This window comes from Schistocerca nitens, chromosome 9, assembly GCF_023898315.1.
Source record: "Schistocerca nitens isolate TAMUIC-IGC-003100 chromosome 9, iqSchNite1.1, whole genome shotgun sequence".
NCBI lineage: Eukaryota > Metazoa > Arthropoda > Insecta > Orthoptera > Acrididae > Schistocerca > Schistocerca nitens.
In genome coordinates, this window is record NC_064622.1 from 392,551,559 (window position 1) to 392,578,535 (window position 26,977).

The 26,977-nt window shown below is 42.2% G+C and overlaps 1 protein-coding gene and 1 pseudogene across 1 annotated transcript in view; one reads left to right on the forward strand and one right to left on the reverse strand.

Annotated features, from left to right (window-relative positions):
- LOC126204261 (cilia- and flagella-associated protein 251-like) overlaps nt 1-26,977 on the forward strand; it is a 181,378-nt gene that overhangs the window by 134,781 nt on the left and 19,620 nt on the right. The window contains exons 6-7 of the mRNA XM_049938651.1: nt 1,291-1,377; nt 11,560-11,724. Of these exons, the coding sequence (XP_049794608.1) occupies nt 1,291-1,377; nt 11,560-11,724 (252 nt within the window). The remainder of the gene's footprint in view (nt 1-1,290; nt 1,378-11,559; nt 11,725-26,977) is intronic.
- LOC126204526 (5S ribosomal RNA) lies at nt 22,047-22,164 on the reverse strand (annotated as a pseudogene).

A 26,977-nucleotide genomic window follows, 5' to 3' on the forward strand; every position in this document is an offset into this window, starting at 1 on the left:
ATTTCCGAACTCTCCGTCTCCTCTGCCATCTTATCAACGAGTACAACCCTCATGTCTTTACTGTGTTTACGCTGAAATGCATCACGCAAGTTCTTATCGGAATAAGTTTTTTTCTGTCCCACTTCAACAATCAATTCTTTACAGTAGCGGCAAGCCGGATTTGGAACTATCTCCGACACCGTCAGTGACCTGAATGACATCTACTGGTTCAAAAGACAGTTAATGACAGACCTACGAAGCCAACAACAACCTCTGCGTTTGCCCTGCACACACTGCGTACGACACTATAGCTAAATAACCTTTCCAACGAGACCTTCGTCATTTCCCAGTGCTCCTGTCTGGTGCGGTGTATCTAAATTTCTCTTCCTCAGAACTCGCTACATCACTTTTCTGCACCAATAAATATATTTTGTGTATGCTACTGTTTATTATTATTATTGCTATTAGCAGCGGTAACAGTAGTAGTAGTAGTAATAGTGTTGGTATTAACGTGGTGGTGGTGGTTAGTGTTTAACGTCCCGTCGACAACGAGGTCATTAGAGACGGAGCGAAAGCTCAGGTTAGGGAAGGATTGGGAAGGAAATCGGCCGTGCCCTTTCAAAGGAACCATCCCGGCATTTGCCTGAAACGATTTAGGGAAATCACGGAAAACCTAAATCAGGATGGCCGGAGACGGGATTGAACCGTCGTCCTCCCGAATGCGAGTCCAGTGTGCTAACCACTGCGCCACCTCGCTCGGTGTTGGTATTAACGCTATTAGTTCTTAATCAGTACTGTTATTCGTTCATTTAAATCGTGTCTCAAAACATATTTGGTTTTATTACTACCATTTCGTTACTATTTATCAAATTCCAATCATCATTATTACTTTGTGTATATTATTTAAAAATACTGTACACATAAACGCCTTGTCAGATCTAAGAAAATGCCTGAAGGTCCAAATCAGATCAGTTTAAGTAAATAAATAAGATAAAAATTATGATAATCAGATAAATTTACGCTCACTCACACTACCTATAAATACTGTAAAGTCTCAATATTTCGAAACTCTCTATGTGCTCTTTGTTACTCGTGATCTTACCGTGACATATCTCACCAAGTACAGATGGGTTCCCACAATAGCTGAGCCTCACTATAGGTTCATAAACGCTGCTAACACGTTTTTGCCACCTGTTCCTTTTCAACCAGGTTCTGTAATCCCCTACATGCTCAAATGTAAAAATTGCTTTTATTTCTTGATTATGCTTACTTTTTGCATATTAGTGTATTACATGAACGTGTCTTGTGCAGACAGTGTCACGTACATCACCTCCGGCTGTAGCAGACACAGCTGCGATGGCTGAATCCCTCGAGAAGGAACTCCTGGAGGCCGGAGAGGTAAGAATTGGCAGGTGTAAGCCATATCAGTAAAATTACTTTGATTGCCAATTGTGTCTGGTTACTGTACAAACTGAGCAATAATTTGGTTTCTGTATTTTATGCCTGCTACTTTTAGAATTTCATAGAGTGTATTCCAGTCAACTTTGTCTAAAGAAATAATGAATGTATGGGGACGGAAAAAATCCAGAACTCTTGGCCATAAGTATTGTCCTTAATAGTGGTAATAAGATGCAGTGACCATCCATAGGACACAAGCTGCTGACGTTACTGTTGCCTTGCAGAAGCGCACCATGAGCAAATCAAAATTTTCTTATAGTTTTCTCCACTCAGAGCTAATTCAAGTCAAAGGACGCCAGCGTGCCATGTAGCAATCAGAATGACAAACAGGCATTGAGCTGATATTACAAATAATTTGACTTACCCCAGAACTGATTGCTTCGCTATGCCTGAGCGAGAAGTCTGAGTCATTAACTGAGCAACATGATTTCCCTAAGGAGGGATCATAGTGTCATTGATACAGCAAAGCACTATGCCACAAGAATGGGTATATCTTTCCACAAGAACACCTATGAGGCCACTGACATGGAGAGAAAACACCAATCCGAAGCATTAAAAGCCACTGTTGTGACACTGAGGTGCTGTGAACAATGTTTATGAGCCACAAAGTGTGGACACATGCAATCATCTTTAACAAGACATAATGCCATTGCCTCCAATGGACAGCAGTCAATACTGATGCTTCCAAGCCCATATGCTATTCAACTGCAGTGAGCCAGCTGTGTTGCAAACCCTGTGACATGCTGCCTGCCATTAGCCAGATAACTTATGCTTCGTAGATTGCTGCACGCTTGGTCTGCTGAACCTGGTCATTGTGAGCTATTAATATCTCATCTGCTGATGTCGAAGTCTTGAGGACTACGATCTCTAGCATTCTGACAAGGAGAGGCCGCCAATTGTGAAATTCAGATTCGATTCATACTGCGCATAATAAAAGCTCATGGCCAAAGGTGTAATGTGACAAAGCACCAAGATGCACTTCTCAGCCGTTGTCGAGAAAATCGACAGCTAAAAGAAACCGTTGCGGTGAAATACTCTCTACGATTAATAGTTTTCTACAGCGCCGGGGCGCAGCGGTAAGCGCTCGGGTTCGTAATCCGAAGGTCGCCGGATCGAATCTCGCGCCATGCAACTTTTTTTTTATTATTAGTTTTTTGTAATTCATATATATATATATATATATATATATATATATATATATATATATATATATATATATACTATTAATGAATTGCTTATGCATGTTGGTGAAGGCGGATCGCTCTCCAATTGTACCGCCTCCATTTTTCCCTTTTTTTTTAACAGGGTGTACCAAAGCTCTCCCGTCCGCACTGATTTTCGACGATGGTGTAAGTTGCGCTAGGGACCGCATCTACCTTCTTTCGAAGTTAGCACGCAACTACGCTGTTATGCGGCGGCTCGTTTCGGCCCATTCAACATCTGTAACGGAGTTTATATTTCATACCTGCCACAGCAAATTTGTGTTCGTGGTGTCTCTATTCTAATTCGAACGTTTGACTTACGCTATACGTATTCGTTTCGGAATATCGTTTCTACGTCTTCCGTTATCTATACGTGGATAACATTATGAAGATAATTAATAACATTTGTGAAATACAACTTTGTTTGCGGAAAACATAATGATGTTCGAAGTCGCCAGTTTTTCCACGACAAACGACTTTCAAAAACTTATTATATGCATAATTGTTGCAACTGATTGCCGGGAATTATATATATTTGAATTACAAAAAACAAATACTAAAAAAAAAAGTTGCATGGCGCGAGATTCGATCCGGCGACCTTCAGATTACGAACCCGAGCGCTTACCGCTGCGCCACGACGCTGTAGAAAAACTTTTAATCGTAGAGAGTATTTCACCGCAACGGTTTCTTTTAACTTTTCAACTGTCGATTTTCTTGACAACGACTGAGAAGTGCATCTTGGTGCTTTGCCACATTACACCTCTGGCCATGAGCTTTTATTATGCCCAGTATGAATCGAATCTGAATTTCACAATTGGCGGCCTCCTCTTGTGAGAGCTGAACTGATGGTGTTCGGCACACCATCAACCTTGGGGTACCATGGAGGTGCACTAAAGGCTGCTGCCGCCGACATCGGCGTCCATGGCCTGCCACTGGTGAAGAGGCCATGCTGCAACTCTGCACTCTCTTCTACATCCCATGCAGAGCTGCTGGAGTTTACCATGGCGCACCGTCTCGATGTCTATGAGAATACCCTATTACAAAACAGTCGGCGATTTATGGTGGTCGACGCCAGTGTGTGAACTACGCTGTCACGCACTGCCTTGCATGGAGCCATGGTATTAAGTTAGCTGGTGTGACAGAAACAGTCTAGAGAATCTGCTGTGGTGCTCAACTCAGTACATTAAAAAGCTGGATGGTGCTTCAACTGCCCTTGTCATGGCCTTGGAGAAGTCAATTCAACTGTAACACTGAAATCGAATAAATGTAAGTCTTCATACTTGTCATTGCTTAGGGGAAATACCTGGGAAGTGTGTTTAAAGCCAGTGAGGCTCAAATTTTGTAATTTATCAAGGCATGAGTCGCCATGCAAAAAATGGTTCAAATGGCTCTGAGCAAAATGGCTCTGAGCACTATGGGACTCAACTGCTGAGGTCATAAGTCCCCTAGAACTTAGAACTACTTAAACCTAACTAACCTAAGGACAACACACACATCCATGCCCGAGGCAGGATTCGAACCTGCGACCGTAGCAGTCGCGCGGTTCCAGACTGTAGCGCCAGAACCGCTCGGCCACCAGCGGCCGGCTCTGAGCACTATGGGACTTAACAGCTATGGTCATCAGTTCCCTAGAACTTAGAACTACTTAAACCTAACTAACCTAAGGACATCACAGTCGCCATGCACTAAGACAGTACCAGTTATGTGTGACATTTGTAGACAGTCTGGTCATTTGGCACAGGACTGTTCTCAATAATGTTAGGCCATGGTCCAGCGTAGAAATTAATTGATTTCAATGTTGTGTGTAAGACAAGTGTATTTTATTCCTGTATCTCCGTTACTGAAGCGGAAGTTGCAGAATATGCAGAATGTTAGAACCATGTGTTTCAACGACGAGTGAAACTGTTAACTTCTTTAACAGAGCGAGTACAAACGAAAGAGCAAGAAAATGAAAACAGAGATAGGCAGATTAAAACTTTTCAAGTTTTGGTACAGCAGTTGCAGTCGAGATCAGTTAAAGTTAAGACAGTGTTGAGTGTACCCTCTCCTCCTCTCGACCCATCAGTAGTGAACTTGATAACACCTGTTTCCAGGAAGAAAATGGAGGATGTAACTGTGTTCATTAAAGGTGCAATTGGATGAATGAACCATGCTTACGTATGAGTAACTTACGGTTAGTGGGCGAACTTAAAAATGTGAACAGTAATGTTTCACAAAGCATTTAGTAAGGCAGAAATATTCCAGGAACTAGCTGATGGCCTGCGCCAGCGCTATTACAAACAGAATATCGCAGGATTTATAAGAGAAAAACAAAATAGTTTGACGCGGAAATACATTGAGTCAACTGAATCCTCCTTAAATGGAATATGGTTGGTTAATGCATAAACGTATTAACTGAAGCAAAGTGCTGAAGCTGATGCAGTTACCTTGCGTGAAGCTGATAATAGGGCTCTCAGTGTCTCCCTCTAGGCCACCCCCGCCAACAGGTCATACCGAGTCAGGTGGGGAATCCAAGTGTCCTGTTTTGTATCCCACCTTGAGGCGGCACGTGGGTCTGCTTCTGAAAACTGAAAGGTTGGCCGAATGAAGGAAGCGAGTATGAGCAGGTGATGTAAAACTCTCGGCACTGCATTGTGAACTAAAATCACCTTTATTTAACTTTGCGTACAAGTAGTGGTTCTCCCGCTGTGAAATGGAAACAATGTTGCTAGGTCGTCTCCTCGGAATCAAATTGGGCTGAATCCGGAGCGACGCTCGTAGAGCTCCACAGCGCCGGCTAGAGGGCGCTATCGTCGGTGTCTCGTAGTGCCAACTTATGAACTTGCACCTACGCCGTGGCATCGTTGCTATCGATACCACAACCTGGCCGCCGATCTTAGCGTCGCCACAAAGTTGGAAGAAATCGATATTGCTACGGAAGGACGTTGCAGATGTGGATGTAAGGGTCATCTGCAAAAGTACTGTAACCAACCAGAGAGTTCCGAGTGTGGTCGAGTCAGTCATAAGGCATGAGAGTACATAAATCAGCAGCAAAGGAAGCAGCACCATAAAAAGCGTCCGTCAAACGCAAAGGGGAAGGCATCGCTTGTCGGAAATCATTCTGTGTAGAGCGAAATACAACACATGCATATGAAGAGACAGAATGCTGTTTGTCAGGCGTCATACAGAGCAAGCTTTTAGTATGCAAAGATGCACACATGTGAGTCGTTAGTGTGAACCTCTTAGGCAGGAAGAGATTTATGTCTTGACGGTACAGGTTACGTGGGACGGTGCAAATGCCGTGTAATCACTGGGGACAACACTGCTCGACTTCAGTACTGGAGCTAAGAGTTTTCGTGAGTACATGGAAGTGCTGCCACATCTTGGTAAAGGTTATCGGACTAGAGTTCCTTGTGGATACGACTGAACTCACGGAACTTTATTTCCGCTAGGGACAGCAGCTGCAACTGAAGCAATGTTGCAAGGTACACCAATCATGAAGGTGTCGCCAAGTGAATGAAAACATGTATGCTGAGTATTGGTTCTCATGCTAATGTATGACGAGGTACAGGAAAGTTGGCCTGGAGTTCTGTAGATAGCAATTTGCTACAATAAGTGCTGTTGTTCTAGAACTAGTGCAAAGTAACGAAGATTTAGATAAAATGCACTTTTCTGTGTAGAAGCATGGCGCGGCTTAGGTCTGAGGTCGGTTCAGTGTGTCTTTGACGAATGCACTCTACAATACAGTGCTCACCAAGTCTACGTCATAAGTGCAGATGACCATCACTTGCTTGCAGGTAGAATCTGCTTTCATCGGCCGATCAGTTCCAGTCAGTCCACCAGGAAGGACGTACACGGCTCGTGTTGTCTTTAGTTCACCGTCAATACCGCGGTTCGATCGCTTCCGCATTGTTGGTTGGTTGGTTGTGTTGGGGAAGGAGACCAGACAGCGAGGTCATCGGTCTCATCGGATTAGGGAAGGACAGGGAAGGAAGTCGGCCGTGCCCTTTGAAAGGAACCATCCCGGCATTTGCCTGGAGCGATTTAGGGAAATCACGGAAAACCTAAATCAGGATGGCCGGACGCGGGATTGAACCGTCGTCCTCCCGAATGCGAGTCCAGTGTCTAACCACTGCGCCACCTCGCTCGGTTTCCGCATTGTTACTTTGTGCCAGGAAGGGCTCTCAACAACGGAAGTGCCCAGGCGTCTCGGAGTGAACCAAAGCGATGTTGTTCGGACATGGAGGAGATACAGAGTGACAGGAACTGTCGATGACATACCTCGCTCAGGCCGCCCAAGGGATACTACTGCAGTGGATGGCCGCTACCTACGGATTGTGGCTCGGAGGAACCCTGCAACAACGCCACCATGTTGAATAATGCTTTTCGTGCAGCCATAGAACGTCTTGTTAAGACTCAAACTGTGCGCAATAGGCTCCATGATGCGCAACTTCACTCCCGACGTCGATGGCGAGGTCCATCTTTGCAACCACGACACCATACAGCGCGGTACAGATGAGCCCAACAACATGCCGAATGGACTGCTCAGGATTGGCATCACGTTCTCTTCACCGATGAGTGTCGCATAATCCTTCAGCCAGACAATCGTCGCAGACGTGTTTGGAGGCAACCCGGTCAGGCTGAACGCCTTAGGCACACTGTCCAGCGAGTGCAACAAGGTGGAGGTTCCCTGCTGTTTTTGGGGTGGCATTATGTGGGACCGACGTACACCGCTGGTGGTCATGGAAGGCGCCGTAAAGACTGTACGATACGTGAATGCCATCCTCCGACCGATAGTGCAACCATATCGGCAGCATATTGGCGAGGTATTCGTCTTCATAGACGACAATTCGCGCCCCCATCGTGAACGTCTTGTGAATGACTTCCTTCAGGATAACGACATCGCTCGACTAGAATGGCCAGCATGTTCTCCAGACATGAATCCTATCCATAATGCCTCGGATAGATTGAAAAGGGCCGTTCATGGACGACGTGACCCACCAGCAACTCTGAGGGATCTACGTCAAATCGCAGTTGAGGAGTTGGACAATCAGGACCAACAGTGCCTTGATGATCTTGTGGATAGTATGCTGCGTCGAATACAGGCACGCATCTATGCAAGAGGATGTGCTACTGGGCATTAGACGTACCGGTGTCAACAGCAATCTGGACCACCATCTCTGAAGGTTTCGCTGTATGGTGGTACAACATGCAATGTGTGGTTTTCATGAGCAATAAAAAGAGTGGAAATGATGTTTATGTTGATGTTTATTCCAATTTTCTGTATGGGTTCCGGAACTCTCATTTCTGAGGTAATGCAAAACATTTTTTGGTGTGTATTAGACACAGCAGCAATGCTAAATTTCTTTTTGTTTTTAAATGAAGCTATTTTTAAAAAGGAGAAATTTTTATTCCTAAAATTTACATTGGTTTGAAATATTGTATTATAGGAAATAGGAAAATTGATCAGTGCCTTTTTAACAACAATGCCGACAGAAACGAGCAATAAACACATGGCATAAGAATTGGTACAGCATTGCTGAGACAATAATGTTCATGTGACGTTTATCGTGGATTAAGGTACACCTGTATGTGCACTCTGCAGGACTTGCCCCAACAGGTCTGTATGATAATTTCTGATTGTCGGCGCCGGATATGTGTTGTATTGCAGAATGGCATCAACCCCAGTCTGGAAATATTTGTATGAAGTAACGCAGCAATGAAGTACAATTCTTCATTTGATTTAAGAGATTAAAGATTTGTCTGCCATTTCTATGAAATAACAAAAGAGAAAGGAAATTTTGGTAACAGTAGTAAATTAAAATCTTGACAAAAATTCGTTCATAGCACACAATAAAAATAAAAAGTACCTGACCTGTTGCCTGTGTGTACATAATATCACCTTATCTGCTTGTAGCCGTGAAATGCGCAAAGTAACACGAAAAGCAAGAGTTCTACAACCTCAGTTTTCACACTTTAGTACTGACAATTTGTAATGCCCAAACAGTGGTATGTTTCCCGATTACTACATGATTTTAGAGTAGTTTCAAAAAATTAGAATCAATATGAGAATACTGGTGATTTTTCTGTAGTATTCAACCACTTATCACTTTTCGAGAATAGCAGCGAACGGTGGACGGACTATGGTTTCTTCCAATTAACTATTTAATTTAATATTTTGATTCTATGCATCATGAAACTGAGAGAGCCAAAAAGTTTCGGTCTTTGTTCGATTTTTACGTTTATTACAGGAAATAATAGGAATAAACTAACCAAAAATCGGCTATTTCAGAAAGCGAATACTTTGAGAAGTTGTAACAGCCAGGTAAAATGGGCGTTGAACTATAACCGAAAACCGTTTGTTCCAGTGATAACCGTCGTCCGTAAGTGGCATGTGCCATTATCGGGCCGAAATCGACGTCGTCTCTCCAGGTATACTATTTTTTTCCAGAAGCGTGTAATAAATGGGACTGTGTATTTCACAGTGTGCTTTCCAATCTTCTCTATGATAGTAGTGCATCAGTTTTTCATAAGATTAGCCTTCTCTGTGTTTCACTCGGAATATAATTTGGTGTAAAAGCGTTTCAGCCAGGAAAGTAGCAGAAGCTTGGGCAAAGTGTTTAACTGAGACTAGCCATTTGTAAATAAGTAGATTAGGTTAGATAAGTAGAAGAAAAGGAGTTGCATCTACATTCTGTGCATTAGATGAAAATTACAAGGTTCGTTCAATAAACAATGCCTATAATTTTTTTGAGAACCTTTATTTTAGGGTTAGAATTTGGTAACAATATCAGCCAACATTTCATTTACATGTTCTACTTATTTACATAACTTCCATCGTGTTCTAAGGCCTATCGCCAGTGTTGTGTAAGAGCATGTAATCCCTGTTAGTAGAATCCGACAGATGGATTCACCATGTCGCGAGCAGTGGCTCTGACAAAACGTCTCGTATGTGACGGATCATGGAGCATTTCCTGATGTTTTGGATCTGTTTACCATCATCCAACGTTACTCCTTTCAACGGCATCATTACCATATTGTCTGCACATACGTTTATGAATGTTCGCCAGGGTTTTTTTCCACAACCAGGAATTCAGTTACGGAGAGTGCCTTGCATACACGCCATTTTGATGATTCACTACAGTTCTGTCCTCTGTCGGAATTGTTCGAAACTGGACACACGTGCTGAAGGAACATCAAAGCACCTAAAAGACTTTTCATATGTATGTACGAGACTACAATTTTCGGCTTTAGTTTTAGTTATTGAACAATCCTCATAAAATACAGCAACCCAGCAAGCAAGTAAGTAGCTCACGCCAACAGAAGTAGTAAGAATACGCGCGCGCGCGCGCGCGCGCGCGTGCGACTGTATGTGCTTGTTTGTTTGTGCAGGACCGTACTTAAGACAGTGGGACCATGTTTGGAAGCACTGGGGTTCAGATCTGTCTTTATGATTTAATTTTTTTTGTGGAATATGGCTTAAGTCATGTGTCATAGCATTTATGCCAACATGCTACGATTCCCTTCCCTTATCCTAGTACACTCTGAACTAATGTTGTATCTCAAATGACGCCATTAGAGACTGGATATTAAACTGTCCGCTGCCTACGTTTCAGCTAGGCATTGTGGAATGTCCTGGCAGCTGTAGTTATCCTTTATTCTTCAATGTGATAAAATTTCCAACAATGACGTCTTACACTCTGTGGTGATTTCAGCACCTGTTGTGTTACGATCTGACGTCATATTGTAATATCATTCCTGAAAAAGAATTTCTAAAATTTTCTCAGCGTGATTGACTGATGATAGGTTTACAGCTTTCTGCACAAGTTGGCTATTCCATTTAGTGCACAGAATGTCAGTGATTGACCCAACCGTCATCCGTATGTGATATGAGCTGTAGTTTTAAGTGCATTTGTTGCTTTGTCCTCTGCAGGGATTTGGAAAGGAGGTGGGAATGACAGCGATCTTGTTACCGAAATTCGGTCTTTGATTTAAATAAAATGTACAAATATCTTCAAACCCTGTAAGGCTGATAATCGTTCGGCCAATAGTAACATCTCTTATGTGAGTGATTTCGATGCGGATGGCTCTGGAGATGAAGTGATTTACGAAAGAATCCTAAGTATTGTAAAGGGTTATGAGACGGGATGTAGGTGATAGAAGGTGGGTGGAATTGCAGTTATGGAGGGAAAGATTAGGGTAGAGCCGTCATTTCGAGTAGAATATATAGTATAGGTTATGACTGCTATGTTGGGTAGATGTTAACAATGACTTCATGATCTGGGGCGGAGAAGGGGAGGTTGTGATGGAAGTTAGTATGGGAAAGGATATGGGGTGCTTGGATTCTTAAGGGCCGGCCGCTGTGGCCGAGCGGTTCTAGGCGCTTCAGTCCAGAACCGCGCTGCTGCTACGGTCACAGGTTCGAATCCTGCCTCAGGCATGGAAGTGTGTGATGTCCTTAGGCTAGTTAGCTTTAAGTAGTTCTAAGTCTAGGGGACTGATGACCTCAGATGTCAAGTCCCATAGTGCTTACAGTCATTTGGATTCTTAAGGCTAAGGGATACAGTGGTGTGTTGGGGATTGATGTTGTATGAGAGATGGGAATGATGAAGATATTGGAGGTGTTGGAGGAAGAGTCGGAACTTAACCAGCTGGTGCAGGATACCGATAGGTGTGGACAAGGTATACGGAATGCAAGGCAGACTGCATGAAGTTCAAGGATTTTAAACTGTTGAAAAAATTTGGGGACGTCGGAGAGCCACGCATTATTTTCATAGGTGAGCATTCCTTAGAATCCAGCCACATTAGTGACAGAACCTGACTGGAGCCGGTACAATTACAACACGCCAGACGACTGGCTACTACCTCAGTCAGAGGTCTTGAAAATACGCTATCTATGGCTTTTTATGTCAACTGTAGACTGACTAAGCTGTGGGCACAGGTGCGGTGTCAGCTGGAGGCTGAGCTCCACTGTACTGAAGTGGAGGAGGAGCTGCGGCTGCGCCTGAGCACTGCGCGCCGACTGGTGTCAGAGAAGGAGGCACAGCTGCACCAGCTGCAGGAAAAGGCCATGTCCAAGCTGCGTGCACCGCTTGTGCGCCGGCAGGTAGGTCTACCAGACCACACAATAAAAAAGTTGTTGACTCTCGCAACGATATTACCAACCTGAAGAGGCAAACACTGTGATTAACATCTGAATTCACTCATTCATTCATTCACTAGTGTTTAAGACTTGTTATGAAACAGAACCTTCAGGTTTGTTAAAGGAATAAGTTATTCCTGAAATTACAGACACAATCACTACAATCTACTTTGCAAAGAACACTAACAACAAATTATGATTAGTGCTAGTCATACTGACAATTATGGTAACTACTCATAGACTACTGCTTACATCTAAAACATAAAAAAATGTCGTAACTTAACACTTTCAGCAGTCAGTGTTGTGGCAAAATTTGAAACCTTTTTAATGTGACCATTAGAGTTAAATGGAATGTAAATCACTGGTTCTCAATACTCTGATAAGCTATAAAAGGAGTGGCAAATAAGGTGCTGTTATACTTTGTCCGAGGGCTTCCAGTTTCCTGTCAGATGTCTATCAGCAATCTCTTATAGACTTTTTCACCAGATTAAAAAATTGCATACCAAACCCTAGATAAGATGTACAGTAAGTATATAATTTATTTTAGCTCGAAATATTGTGGTTAAGAATTGCACAATTCATCCAAAAATTCACTCTTCTTATTAACAACTTATATTATTATGGACTATATGCATTGCCACGTACATATAAGATTCTTTAGTCTCCAAAAGGCTACTGCAAGATATTTGGTTAACAACTGTACACAGTATTGTTACTGTGCAGCGCTATAGAATAGATAATTTTGACCTTAGTTGCCCTGCCCAGAACGTTTATGCCGTAGGTCAGTATTGAGTGAAAATATTGAAACAATAGCAATCCTGTCTGTAAGTCAACACAATGCTAAAGATTCCTCAAAGCAAATCATGCTGTTATGTAGCTGGGATTGCTAACACATGTTAGTATTGTAAACTGTAGTTGTAAGATACAGCCATCATCATAAATTGTTTCGTGTTGGCTCCTTTCCAAAACTATTTATTTGTGGAACATTCGATGAGAAGCAGTTGATAAAGATACTTCTCATCTAGCAACTACTTATGAAACACTGTAAGATCAATAACCAATTACTGAGGAAGAATTGTTTCATATTCAGTACTATTCTATCTGTGGCTTAATGCAATAACCTTCTGTGTAAATTTTTCATGGAATTTTAGGTACACTGCGCAATCAGCTACGTAGGTTTAGTAGTTTTATGTATAACATAACGAAAGTCTAATGATATGGCTATGTGGCCTACTGCTGAACCTACAAAAGCATGTCTCGAGTAAGAAACTGATGATATTTGTGGGAAATACGTTAACCAATCGTCACTTCAATGTTGGCTTTGGAAAAAACCCAAGTAAGCCATTTACTGTAAAAATGGGCTTCCCCAAGGATCAGTTCTAGCACCCTCACTCTTCAACCTGTACACCAATGACACACTAAACGCTTGCCGATGACCTAGCCATAGCAATACAAGCCAGTGCACAACAGGAAATAGAAAATGTATTGTCTAGAGAGTTGAGAAACTCTCAACACATATTAAAAATCATGGAAACTCCAGCCAAATGCACCCAAGACAGAAATCTGCACATTCGACCTAAACAACAGAACTGCAAACCATTTGCACTATGCAAACTTTTGTCAACAAAGGATTAGACACAATTTCAATCCTAAATACCTTCATGCCCCACTGGATCTGTCTTTAATGTATAACATACACTTGGAAAAAAGTAGCTGAAAGCTAAAGATCCGAAATAACATCATAACGAGACAACTGTTCATGCATCCACTCCAGGCGCTGCACCTTTGACACTAGTATAACCAGTAGCTGAATACTGTGCCCGGGTATGGCAAGACAGTGCTTATACAATGAAGTTAGGCATCCGTTTGAATCAATCAATGAGAATTATTAAGGGTGCACTAAAATCCACACAGATACCATGGCTGCACAGAATTGGTAACATTCCACCACCTGAAATGCAACGCCAAGAAGCAACCAGTTAAGAACAGAGGAAGCTGTTTCACCCTGACTATACCAAAGATGTTCCATTTCATACAGCCTTAAATTACCCTCCTCCACACCATTAAAGATCACGCTTTCTATTGTGGTGTAATGGAAGAAACAAGAAGTAGTTTGACATTAAAGAAGAGTGATGCAGGAGATGGAATGCTGCAACAACAAAACATCAAGGTTTTAAAGCTCCATCTGCCAGTCTAGCAGTGTGTGATTTAAACAGAAGTGAGTGGACAAGACTGAGCAGGATAAGAACTGGTCACACCAGGTGCGCAGCTGCACAGTGCACAATTGTGAACTCCGAAGCTTTTCAGCTTGCGACTGTCGGCCACAAGAACAAAATGTATAACATATTATCAGAGACTACCCTGTGAGAAAAGTCCAGGACCATTCAGTGATTCAGTGGCTTTATTAATGTTGCTCCCTCTGCTATCAACTGGCATTCACTAGGTAATGAACTCTCATTAAATGTATCTATATTAATTAACAATCTTAATTTTGTTGTTTAAATGTTCTCCTTGATATAGTTATTAGATTATAAATTTCAAAATTCTAATCTATAGGCTTTGCATCTAAATCCTTAAATGTATAATTGCTAAGTATATTAATTTCTTAATATTTGCTGTCATTGCTACATGATAAATAAATACATAACCAAGTGTAACTGTAACTGGAGCAACAGATAAATAAATAAATAAGAAAACATATAATTAAAGTTTAACAGTAACTGGGACTACAGGACATGTCTTCTGGAAAACTTATGTTGTATCATAAACACATGAGATCTTCATGTAAAAATAATCAGTGTAGACATTGGTGAAAGATCTTCCATGTTTTTCACATATAGAATAGACAAAGTCGTTGAGGTCCACATGTTGATGAAATGGGAATATTAGCTTCACTCATTCCCATGAATATATTTCATGAGGGAAAAAGGTATAATAGGAGGCATTAGGTTATTACACACATAAATTCCTTGAACTTGGTCATGACTACATGTCAGCTGACTCCATCCATGCAGCTGAAAAAAAAAGGAATACATCTGCAAAATTTTTACATCTAGGGAATGGGCTAATTCGATCAGATTAGTTCTTATAAAACCAACGATAAATGTAGTCGAACTTTAGCAGAACGATTTTCTTAATTTCAGTGATCTTTGTCGATGTTATGTTCATAGACAACAAAACAATTTGGGAGAGTCAGTTCCTTCATTAAAGATAAAATACTTGTGATACAGCTGTAAATGACAGGGAATGTGTACTATAAATTTTCCTTCAGTCCACAAGGTGTTCAGGATATTAAGTCTAACAATAAGAGGTAAACGTATGGTGAATCATGACTTGCAACCCATTTTTAGAAGACATATTTTATTATCTTCAAGAAAGGTCAAATACCAACAGTTGTTAATGCATTTTATACATCCATCGAGTAGAGTATTTTATCATAATCTGTTACCAGGCCATTCATTAGACTGGGTAGAGTACTTATTACACCGAGCGAGGTGGCGCAGTGGTTAGACACTGGACTCGCATTCGGGAGAACTACGGTTCAATCCCGCGTCCGGCCATCCTGATTTAGATTTTCTGTGATTTCCCTAAATCGCTCCAGGCCAATACCAGGATAGTTCCTTTGAAAGGGCACGGCCGACTTCCTTCCCTAATCCGATGAGACCGATGACCTCGCTGTCTGGTCTCCTTCCCCCCCCCCCCAAAAAAAAACCAAGTACTTATTACATGAAAGTGATGATGCAGAAAGTTACAGAGTGAGAAAAAACTTTTTATTTGAGTGTTAAAGAGTTATTTCGTCTTCCTCTAATATGGACTAATAAATATAGTCACGATTTTATATGGGAATGGTTTCATATAATGTAAAAAATAGTATTATCTAACATTGTCTCTCTTCATATTAACATATGGCGGAAAGAGTGAAATGTAGAACATTCACAAGTTGCAATTATAGAAGTATCTGATTTTGTTGTGATGTCTAAAACAGCAAAAATAGGCATATTTCATACTTAATAAATCTCATAAAGACAACACCCAATATGATAAAAGTCACTGAAACTATTTCAGTACAAAAACAACCAATGTCAGAAAAGTGCTAGAAACTTTTTAGATAGCCAGAATAATTGCATTTATAATTTTATAAGACAATGCCTAATATGAAACTGCAGAATAAAGTGTCAGCAGTATTAAAAACATTGGAACTTTTCTCTGAATTTCAGTGTTTGTTTCCCACAAATAAGATATTTTAAACATTGAATTTTCTTTTTTTAAGCCTTATTTATATAGGCTAAAATGTGTTGTACGAGATATTAGATACATATATTCTTTCATACGTTAAAGAATGCTTAGAACAGTTGACATGGACTCAGTAAATGTACGTTAATGTAAAATTGTAATCGCCAGACTTTCTAATGTATAGTAACAGTCTAAACACAAAAAAATGCAGTACATTCTGTCACTATTAATAGTCATTCACTACTTTTAACATGTAATTTAATATATCTGGTGTCATTCTTTAACAAACTTAATCATAAGAGTGAGCATTACCAGTTTAACTATGTTATACATGGTCCTGTCACACTAATGGGAGCACAAAAAGTGCTGTGGGTATAAAATATGAATTTTTATTTCTTTTTCTAATGGCAAACTGTGTTTGGGTTTTTCTCTCTAATTTGATGTATGATTCGTTGATTTTGGATAACTAAATATTTTGAAATAATTTATTGTACAAGTGATTTCTACAGGTTCAATGAGCACTGGTTCAGTTACAAGATATCTCAGGAACTGAGGGACTGTTTACTGTAGAAGGCGGTTATGTATGTTGATTTATAGTAAACATCCTACTGTATAGGCTGGCTTCACTCGTTGCTGTGATATCACTTCCTGTTTGTAGTATAATGCATGGTATCATCCACACTTTTGTAACGCGCTTTACACCTTTCGTTGTGTATATTTGGACTTGCTGCTCATAGAGTTGTGTTTCTCTTTTTAATATGACTCCTGACTCCATCAAGTGAATATTAAGAAGAAAAGAAGGAAGGGAAATAGATTGTAGAGAACATGTCTTGTTAGAAGTTTTCAGCCAGAGAATGAGGTTAGGACGAGCAACTCTGAACAGAGTACTTCACCATTAAGTGCTTCCAGGAAGAAGCTTTTGAACAGTAATGAAGTTACAGTGAAACCCGTGCCAGTGCTATTTTCATATTAGGTTTAAGTGTACTAAATGCAATGTTTGAGCATACTGCATGCTGTAATTTGTGTGCTTGAAGAGATAAGAATTTCTGAGGAAGTCTTCAAGAGAAACTATTTAGTTCTTAGTTTGGAAGTCTCTTGTTCGAGTTGTAAGAGTAAGGAAGAATTTTGAATATCTGAAAAATCAAGAAACAGTACTATATTTTGAGACGAACTTCACTTATTTATATGGGCTGAGATACATCGGTAAAGGCCCCAGGCCTGGAAAAAGTTTGTGTGCTGTTATGAATCTGTCATTCTCCCCTACTAATGTTTCGAAATATACTGATGCTTTGTGGGAAACAGTAAAAGTAACTTCAGAAGAATCAATGACATTTGCAACAGCTCAAGCAGTTGAAGAAAGTAACGGTAGTTACGACACTTCTATTGCATTTGGCGGATCATAGCAGAAAAGCGGCCATCAATATAAAACTTCTTGTACAGCTGCAATAAGTATTGATACTGGGTAGATGCTTGATACTGAATCGTTGCCAAAACATTGCAACTGATGCTCCAAAGTGAGTATCAACAGTGAAAAGAAACAAATGAATGAACACAACTGTCATAAAAAATATGAGGGATTTAGTTGAGGAATAGTAAGTGCCGCAACTCCTCAGCTGGGTGACGGTGATTCCAGTCCATTAAAATCAAAAGTTGATAGCATGCCCTATGATGACCTAACACTACAAAAGTTAGAATGTGTCTGTCATGTGCAGAAACGAATTGGTACCCGACTGCGGAAATCAGGCAGAATTTTTCTAGTCAAAAGCCTGAAGACGGCGAGACTATTACAGGACTTATGACTTACAAAACCATCAAGCAGCTAAATGAATACTATGACCAAGCCCTTAGAAAGGAAACAAACAACCTGGAAGGAATCAGGAGAGCAGGATTGGCAATGTTTTTCTACAAAACTTCAAGTCCAATTGATTGGCGTAAACACGGCAAGCTGAGCAGCAGGAACCGAATATACCCATAAAACTCCATACCTAAAACTCGTGGAACAATAATAAGCCAGTATATAGATATCTAACACATCCATATCTCCTGTAAAATACCTCACAGGAAAGCTAAAAATATAAATGAGTCTTTCAAGAATGTTGTATGGACCAGGTTGCCCAAAAACGTATTTGTGGGCTTGAAAACACTGGGCTCAACGATACTGTGGTCACCTTCAGCGATGGAAGTGCAGGAAGAATAAATGTTCTGAAGCAACTTAGAATTATTTCTAGCCAAAGTACAGAAGCAATCGTACAAGAACTGAATAGACAGCAAGTCTCAAAGACATAAATTATGGTCAGAAATACATCAGAAGCTGCAAGGTCGCTCAGACGGAGAAAGAGACTGCATCTGGTTGATTCTCAAGAAGATAAAGATTATAAAGTCGGAGAGTTTAAGTCTGTATCTTCATTCAGTAGTGTATTTTCCTTTACTTCAACTGTCATGTGCGATTTCTGAAAAACTACTTTCTTTGCAAATGTTTTCCATTACCTCAGAAACTAGTTAAGCTATAGCTCTGAATTTTTATCTCTTATTGACAATATTATCACGCTTTTGTGAATTTGCAGTGGTAAAGATAGCAGTCATAGTTTGAGCTTACAAATATTTATTAAAAACTTAAATAATTTTAGAACGCCTTCGTTAAAAAATTCATATCTTGGCAAAGTATTGTTTTATTACTTTGGATAGTTCCTGAGAAAACGGCATATAAATATGTTAAATTTCACGTTATCTGGATAGGGCATTGATACTCCCCTTAATGTGACCACGACCGATGTTCAAAGCATGTCAGGGGATACGGAAGACAGTGGAGTCGTTGTTGTACTGCGGAAACGGAGCGATTTTTCTGACGTCCAAAAGGGCATAATTATTGTCTATCGGGCCAGGTATGGTAGCATTTCCGAAACGACTAAGTTTGTAAACTGTTACCGTGTCGTCGTTGTAACATAAACCATGTGTGGCAAACTGGCGCTATCCAAAACCGGCACCGAAGTAACTGTGGCGTACCATGATCCGTAGATGACAGGGGTGAAAAACTACTGTGGACTTGTGTACAGGCGAATAGACATGCGACTATTGAGCAACTGAACAGTGGCGACAGAACATCTTTTCCGATGAATCACGTTTTATGCTCTATCCGACAGATGGCCACTGGCGTGTACAGCCTTTTACGCCTTTCTTAATCCGACTACTTCGTTCTTGCTCTTCCATTCGTACTGTTACCTCTTGATTATCGTACCCGTCGTTCCCTGTCGGTCCGGAACTAGTGTACGAACATCCCGCTCCCGCCCAGGTTGGTTACCTCTCTGAAACGACCAAAGGGATGTTCAGTTTTTATGTATTGGAAGTGCTATCAGCGTAAGTAGCTCGGTGAATACGAACGTTCCCACGTAACTTGCCGTAGATGGAAACCATACGAGCTTTTTCTTTAAGTGAACAATGAACCGCTGTTCCTCCACTTAGCTGCGACACAGAGAATAACGTTATTTAGCAGTCCCGTCTACAGTGCTGTGACAAAATACTACTGTCTGTGGAGTGTATCAATGTTGGGCAATTACTGCTAGGAATTCAGCAGAGAATCAATAGCTCTTGTGACTCATGAAAGTTTAGTTATTTTCCTCTATGAGAGTACAGTGAAATAAATGTACCCATTTTCTTTAAGAAACATTTTGAAAAATAGAAATATCTCACAAACTAGAGTTAAACATACGTCCTAACAACCATTAGTTGTTTCCACGAAGGATATGGAAAAAAAATAAAAGTTTCTGGATTGTGTAAGTTACAGATGACATGGTCATAAATATTAAAAGCAAAGCAAATCTCACTTACATGGCGGTACATACAGCTACATGACACTAAACGAAGGACTGTAAATTAGTCATGGAGACGGATGACGTTCTGCCTCATTCAGAAGGACAGACAGCTTTAATTATGAGGGATGCATTTTCAATAACTGTCACAGACGTGGGACTGAAAGTAAAGTATCAAAGTCAGCAACCAATTGAGCATATTTTAGTGTATCACATATTCTAACAGACAAATCATTAGCCCGAGCGATCAAAACTGTACCAGTTCTCTTCTCAACCAGTAATCTTGATGGTGGTCTTGTTGTGTGTGGTCTTCTGTCTGAAAACTGGTTTGCTCGACTTTTCCACACTAGTCTATCACCCTATATCCCTCAACCCATTTTATGCGTTCAGGCCTTAGTCTCCATCTTAGTCCCCCCCCCCCCCCCCCCTCACACATTCCTTACTGAATTGACAATTCCTTGATGCCACAGCTTGTGTCTTATCAATCGGTCCCTCCTATTAATCATAACTGTCGTAAATTTCTTTGTTCCCAATTGTTTCAGTATCTCCTCATTAGTCACACGATCTTCCTATTTAATATTCAGCATTCATTTGAAGCATTACGTTTCAAAAGATTCTACTCCCTTCTTGTCTGGGCTGCTTATCATTCGCATTTCGTTTGCAAATAAGGCTACACTCTAGACAAATACATTCAGAATAGACTTCCTGTGACTTAAATATGTATTTAGTGTTGAAAAATTCCTGTTTTTCAGAAATACCTTCCTTGCTATAGCTGGTGTTCGTTATACATCATCTGTACTTCGGCCACCACCAATAAGTTTGTTGTCCAACTAGCTAAACTTGCCTACTACTTTCTGCAACTCATTTCTATATCTAATCTCTTCAGCATTAATTGTATTAATTCGATTAAATTTCATTGCCCGTGTTTTGCTTTTGTTGATGTTCAATTTACATCCTCTTTTAAAAACACTGCTCATTCCGTCCAAATGCAATTCCAAGTCTTTTGCTGTCTCTGCTAGAATTACGTAATCGACAAAGCTTCAAGTTCTTGTTTATTCTACAAACAATTTTCGGGAGGGAGGGGAGGGAGGTGACTGCAGCTCAGAGACGCTGTGAAAAAAAAACCACCAACACTCAATAACCATTATCATAAAATTGTCTCAATTAAAAAAAGGCAAGAATGATGAAGTGTTTCCAAAAGCCGAATAGCTGTATGAAGGTGAAGTATAGACTCATATTCAAATTTATCTGCCGATGATACAAATCACTGTGTGAAGTTTATAAAATATGAAATGTGTGAAATACAGTAACATAGATAGTGTTGGAGCAAAAACAGTGACAAGTACTCACTATGATTATATTTCCGTTGTGTAGATGGTCAATTACGGAGGTCAGCATTAGTGAAGTTTTCCACGTTAAGAGTCAGACCACGTTGTTGGGTTGTCATAATTAAAATTAAGTACACCCAGAAGATTTTTCCCCAAAAGTATACAAATTATGACTGTTAATGAGCCAGGCCTAGAAAAAAGCGAAGAAGAACAAATAATGAAGGGGAGAGCAACGTGAACGGGGATAAAATGTCTAAACATTACCTAAAGTCCATGGAAAGTGCTATATGTACATGGGAAGATGTAATTTAAAAACCAGTACTATGGTATGGAACCAAATTGTTGAGAATGGAAGAAATATGAAAGACAACTTATCGGATAACACCCTGTAGGGTATATTACTGGGTTCTGTGTTCATTAGCCATATAAAACTGATGTATGTGAAACTTAAGATCCTGAATGATGTGCATACGTCCAACGTATTGCTAGCAACCCCTGGGGGCTAGCAATACACTGGAAAGCGGAATGCCACGGTGCCGAAGAGTAAAACAAATTAGACACATGAACAGCTGCAAGGAGGAAATCATAACGAGGAAAACTACCTTAGGCTGGTAACCGCATTACACAGCTCTCAACAATCCGTAGTTTATTGTAGATATAAAAAAAGGTAAAACATAGTCGGAATTGCATTAAGAACTAAACTAAACTAAACCACTCCCTAACAGGCCATGAAGGCCCAGAGGTACCGACCGGCCGCCGTGTCATCCTCAGCCCACAGGCGTCAGTGGATGCGGATATGGAGGGCTTGTGGTCAGCACACCGCTCTCTCCGGCCGTATGTCAGTTTCCGAGACCAGAACCGCTACTTCTCAATCAAGTAGTTCCTCAGTTTGCCTCACAAGGGTTGAGTGCACCCCGTTTGCCAACATCGCTCGGCAGACCGGATGGTCACCCATCCAAGTGTTAGCCCAGCCCGACAGTGCTTAACTTCGGTGATCTGACGGGAACCGGTGTTACCACTGCGGCAAGGCCGTTGGCGTCTACATTGCATTGGTACGTCATTATTATAAAATTATCAAAGGAGTAGTATTCGAGAATTATACAGTTGCTAAATTAATCTAAAAACATCCTAGTAACTACCAGAAATAGTAACTAACATCTTGGAACACAAGCCTGAAGATAGTCTATAATCACGTGAAACTAGTAGTTGCAAATAAAGCATCTTCATACAGCTACGCGGCTTTTAAAAACACCTCATCACTTCGAACCCGGTCTAAAGGGCCAAATACACTCCTGGAAATGGAAAAAAGAACACATTGACACCGGTGTGTCAGACCCACCATACTTGCTCCGGACACTGCGAGAGGGCTGTACAAGCAATGATCACACGCACGGCACAGCGGACACACCAGGAACCGCGGTGTTGGCCGTCGAATGGCGCTAGCTGCGCAGCATTTGTGCACCGCCGCCGTCAGTGTCAGCCAGTTTGCCGTGGCATACGGAGCTCCATCGCAGTCTTTAACGCTGGTAGCATGCCGCGACAGCGTGGACGTGAACCGTATGTGCAGTTGACGGACTTTGAGCGAGGGCGTATAGTGGGCATGCGGGAGGCCGGGTGGACGTACCGCCGAATTGCTCAACACGTGGGGCGTGAGGTCTCCACAGTACATCGATGTTGTCGCCAGTGGTCGGCGGAAGGTGCACGTGCCCGTCGACCTGGGACCGGACCGCAGCGACGCACGGATGCACGCCAAGACCGTAGGATCCTACGCAGTGCCGTAGGGGACCGCACCGCCACTTCCCAGCAAATTAGGGACACTGTTGCTCCTGGGGTATCGGCGAGGACCATTCGCAACCGTCTCCATGAAGCTGGGCTACGGTCCCGCACACCGTTAGGCCGTCTTCCGCTCACGCCCCAACATCGTGCAGCCCGCCTCCAGTGGTGTCGCGACAGGCGTGAATGGAGGGACGAATGGAGACGTGTCGTCTTCAGCGATGAGAGTCGCTTCTGCCTTGGTGCCAATGATGGTCGTATGCGTGTTTGGCGCCGTGCAGGTGAGCGCCACAATCAGGACTGCATACGACCGAGGCACACAGGGCCAACACCCGGCATCATGGTGTGGGGAGCGAACTCCTACACTGGCCGTACACCACTGGTGATCGTCGAGGGGACACTGAATAGTGCACGGTACATCCAAACCGTCATCGAACCCATCGTTCTACCATTCCTAGACCGGCAAGGGAACTTGCTGTTCCAACAGGACAATGCACGTCCGCATGTATCCCGTGCCACCCAACGTGCTCTAGAAGGTGTAAGTCAACTACCCTGGCCAGCAAGATCTCCGGATCTGTCCCCCATTGAGCATGTTTGGGACTGGATGAAGCGTCGTCTCACGCGGTCTGCACGTCCAGCACGAACGCTGGTCCAACTGAGGCGCCAGGTGGAAATGGCATGGCAAGCCGTTCCACAGGACTACATCCAGCATCTCTACGATCGTCTCCATGGGAGAATAGCAGCCTGCATTGCTGCGAAAGGTGGATATACACTGTACTAGTGCCGACATTGTGCATGCTCTGTTGCCTGTGTCTATGTGCCTGTGGTTCTGTCAGTGTGATCATGTGATGTATCTGACCCCAGGAATGTGTCAATAAAGTTTCCCCTTCCTGGGACAATGAATTCACGGTGTTCTTATTTCAATTTCCAGGAGTGTATATCTAACTGTACCATCTTGGTCATTATGGGACGTGTTCGTTACAGGAGGCAGTACAATTCTTCACTCGTTTTGTAATGTGCGCTCTCTGAATATTCTAAAGAAAGGCTATATACTCTGGAGTGACAAAAGTCACGGGGATGTAAAGCGTACGTATACAGCTGCCGGTAATACCGGGTACACGAGGTATAAAAGGGCAGTGTATTGTCAAAAAGTCAGTTATACTCAGATGATTCATATGAAAAGCTTTCTGACGTGATTATGACTGCACGGCGGGAAGTAACACTTTGAGCATCGATTGGTAATTGGAGCTAGACGCGTGGGAAAGTCGTTACGAAATTCAGTATTCCCAGACCCACAGTGTCAAAAGAGTGCAGAGAATACCACATTTCAGGCATTACCTCCCACAACAGAGAACGCAGTAGCCGACGGCCTTCACGTAACGACTCAGAGCAGAGCGTTTGCGTAGAGTTGTCCGTAGTAACATACAACCCAACACAGCGTGAAATAACCGCAGAAATTAATGTGGGAAATAAGACGAACGTATCTGTTAGGTCAGCACGACGAAATATGAGGTTAATGGGCTTTGGCAGTAGAAAACTGACGCAAGTGCCTTTGCTAACAGTACGTCATCGTCTGCAGCGCTTCTCCTGGGCTCGTGACCGCATGCTTTGGACCCTAGACGACTGGGAAACCGTGACCTAGTCAGATAAGTCTCTGTTTCAGTTGGTATGAGGTGATGGTAGTGTTAGAGCGTGGGGCAGACCCCATGAAACCATGGACCCAAGTTGTCAACAAGGCACTGTGCAAGCTTGTGGTGGCTCCATAATGGTGTGAGCTGTGTTTACATGATATGGACTGGACCTCTGGTAGAACTGAGACTATCACTTACTGGAAATGTTTATGTTCTGCTACCTGTAGACCATTTTCAGCGACATTCTCAGACATCAAAAAAATGGTTCAAATGGCTCTGAGCACTATGGGACTTAACTTCGGTGGTCATCAGTCCCCTAGAACTTAGAACTACTTAAACCTAACTAACCTAAGGACATCATACACATCCATTCCAGAGGCAGGATTCGAACCTGCGACCGTAGCAGTCGCGCGGTTCCCGACTGAGCGCCTAGAACCGCTAGACCACCGCGGCCGGCTCTCAGACATCGCTGGAATTTTTAAAGACGACTATGCGCCATGTCACCAGACCATAGTTGTTCGTGACTGGTTTGAAAAACATTCTGGACAATTCGAGCGAATTATTTGGCCACCTGGATCTCCCGACTCGAGTCCCATTGAACATTTTTGGGATATAATCAAAAGGCCAGTTCGCACACAAAATCCTGCACCGGTGACACTTTCGCAGTGTGGACGGCTATGGACGTAGCATGACTCAATATTTCTGCAGAGGAGTTCCAAAGACTTGTTGAGTCTTTGTCACTTCGACCTGCTGCACTATGCTGGACAAAAGGGGGTATCCTATGACTTTCGTCATCTTAGTGTATTTCTTTCACCTTTCAGCTTTCCGTTCTTTGCTTAGTATAGCCTAGCCATCTGAGGTCTCTAGTTGCTTACCCTTTCTCCAAAGGTCTCTTTAATCTTCCTACAGGCAGTATTCACTTTTCGGGTAGTTCTGCACATTTATACAGCAATGCATTGGCCTATAGCATACCTGCTGAGTCATTTAGTTCTTTCTTTCAGTGCCTTCTTTTAGACGACTATTCCTTTTTGCCTGTTCCGTTTCCTTCTGTTGTGTACATAGTTCCGCGTAGTCAGCGCGTACACAACTTTCCCACTAGAGCGCGCCCCGCTAAGCACAACAGCGCAAAATGTCCCAGGTTGCAGTAATATTGTTGGCTATTGACTGAACAGTTGTGATAGTGTTCTGGGCAGGTGGGGTGTGCTACACTACATATTTTTCCTTCTCTCCCTTTTCCTACATCGAATTCCAGTTCCCCATCACAATTAAATTTTCTCTCCCATAACTAACTGAACAATTCCTTTTATCTCATCATACACTGCTTCAGTCTCTTCATCATCTGCGGAGCTAGTTGGGATATACATTAGTATTCCTGTGGTTAATGTTGGTTTTGTGTCTATCTTGTCTATGATAACGCATTCATAATAGCTTACGATTAGTCCTGTATTCTTATTCACTATTAGACCTATTCCTGCGTTTTCATTATTTGATTTTGTATTTAAAACCATGTTCTCACCCAGGCAGAAATCCTATTCTTTTTACCACCACACTTCCCTAATTCTCACTATATCTAACTCCAAATTATCCATTTCTCTTCTTAAATTCTCTAATCTCCCTAACTGATAAGGGATCTAACTATTACAACACCCGAGCTCAGGGACTGTAGTATGGCAGAACGATCAAGAGATATGGTTTAGGTGAGGGGGATGATTCACTCCAAAGCGTGCAGAGTGTGGTGTCACCGCCAGACACCACACTTGCTAGGTGGTAGCCTTTAAATCGGCCGCGGTCCGTTAGTATACGTCGGACCCGCGTGTCGCCACTATCAGTGATTTCAGACCGAGCGCCGCCACACGGCAGGTCTAGTCTAGAGAGACTCCCTAGCACTCGCCCCAGTTGTACAGCCGACGTTGCTAGAGATGGTTCACTGTCTACATACGCTTTCATTTGCCAAGACGACAGTTTAGCATAGCCTTCAGCTACGTCATTTGCTACGACCTAGCAAGGCGCTATATTCAGTTACTATTCGGAACAGATAATATTGTGAATCATGTACCGTCAAGAGCGACGTTCATCATTAATGGATTAAAGTTAAGTATCAAACTAATTACGTCCGTTTTCTGAATTCTAATTCCTTGTCATATTCCAGACCTAACGTCAGTAGTCTTTCCCTCCTCACGCCAGCCTGCTTGAGCTAAAACGCGTGCTTTTCGGCCTCCACTAGTAACACGGTGTTGGCTCTTCTGCCAACACAACACAGAGAAACACAAGTGTGTCAGTGACTTTATTTCATCGTAGGTACACAGCCGGACCTGCGATGAATTCAGTGTATTTCATCGAAGGTATACAGCCGGACCTGCGATGAATTCAGTGATGGCACCGCACAGCGAGCGTGAGTCAGCGCCAATGCGAACGCCAGAATTTGCAATGTCGGCGTCCAGTTGCC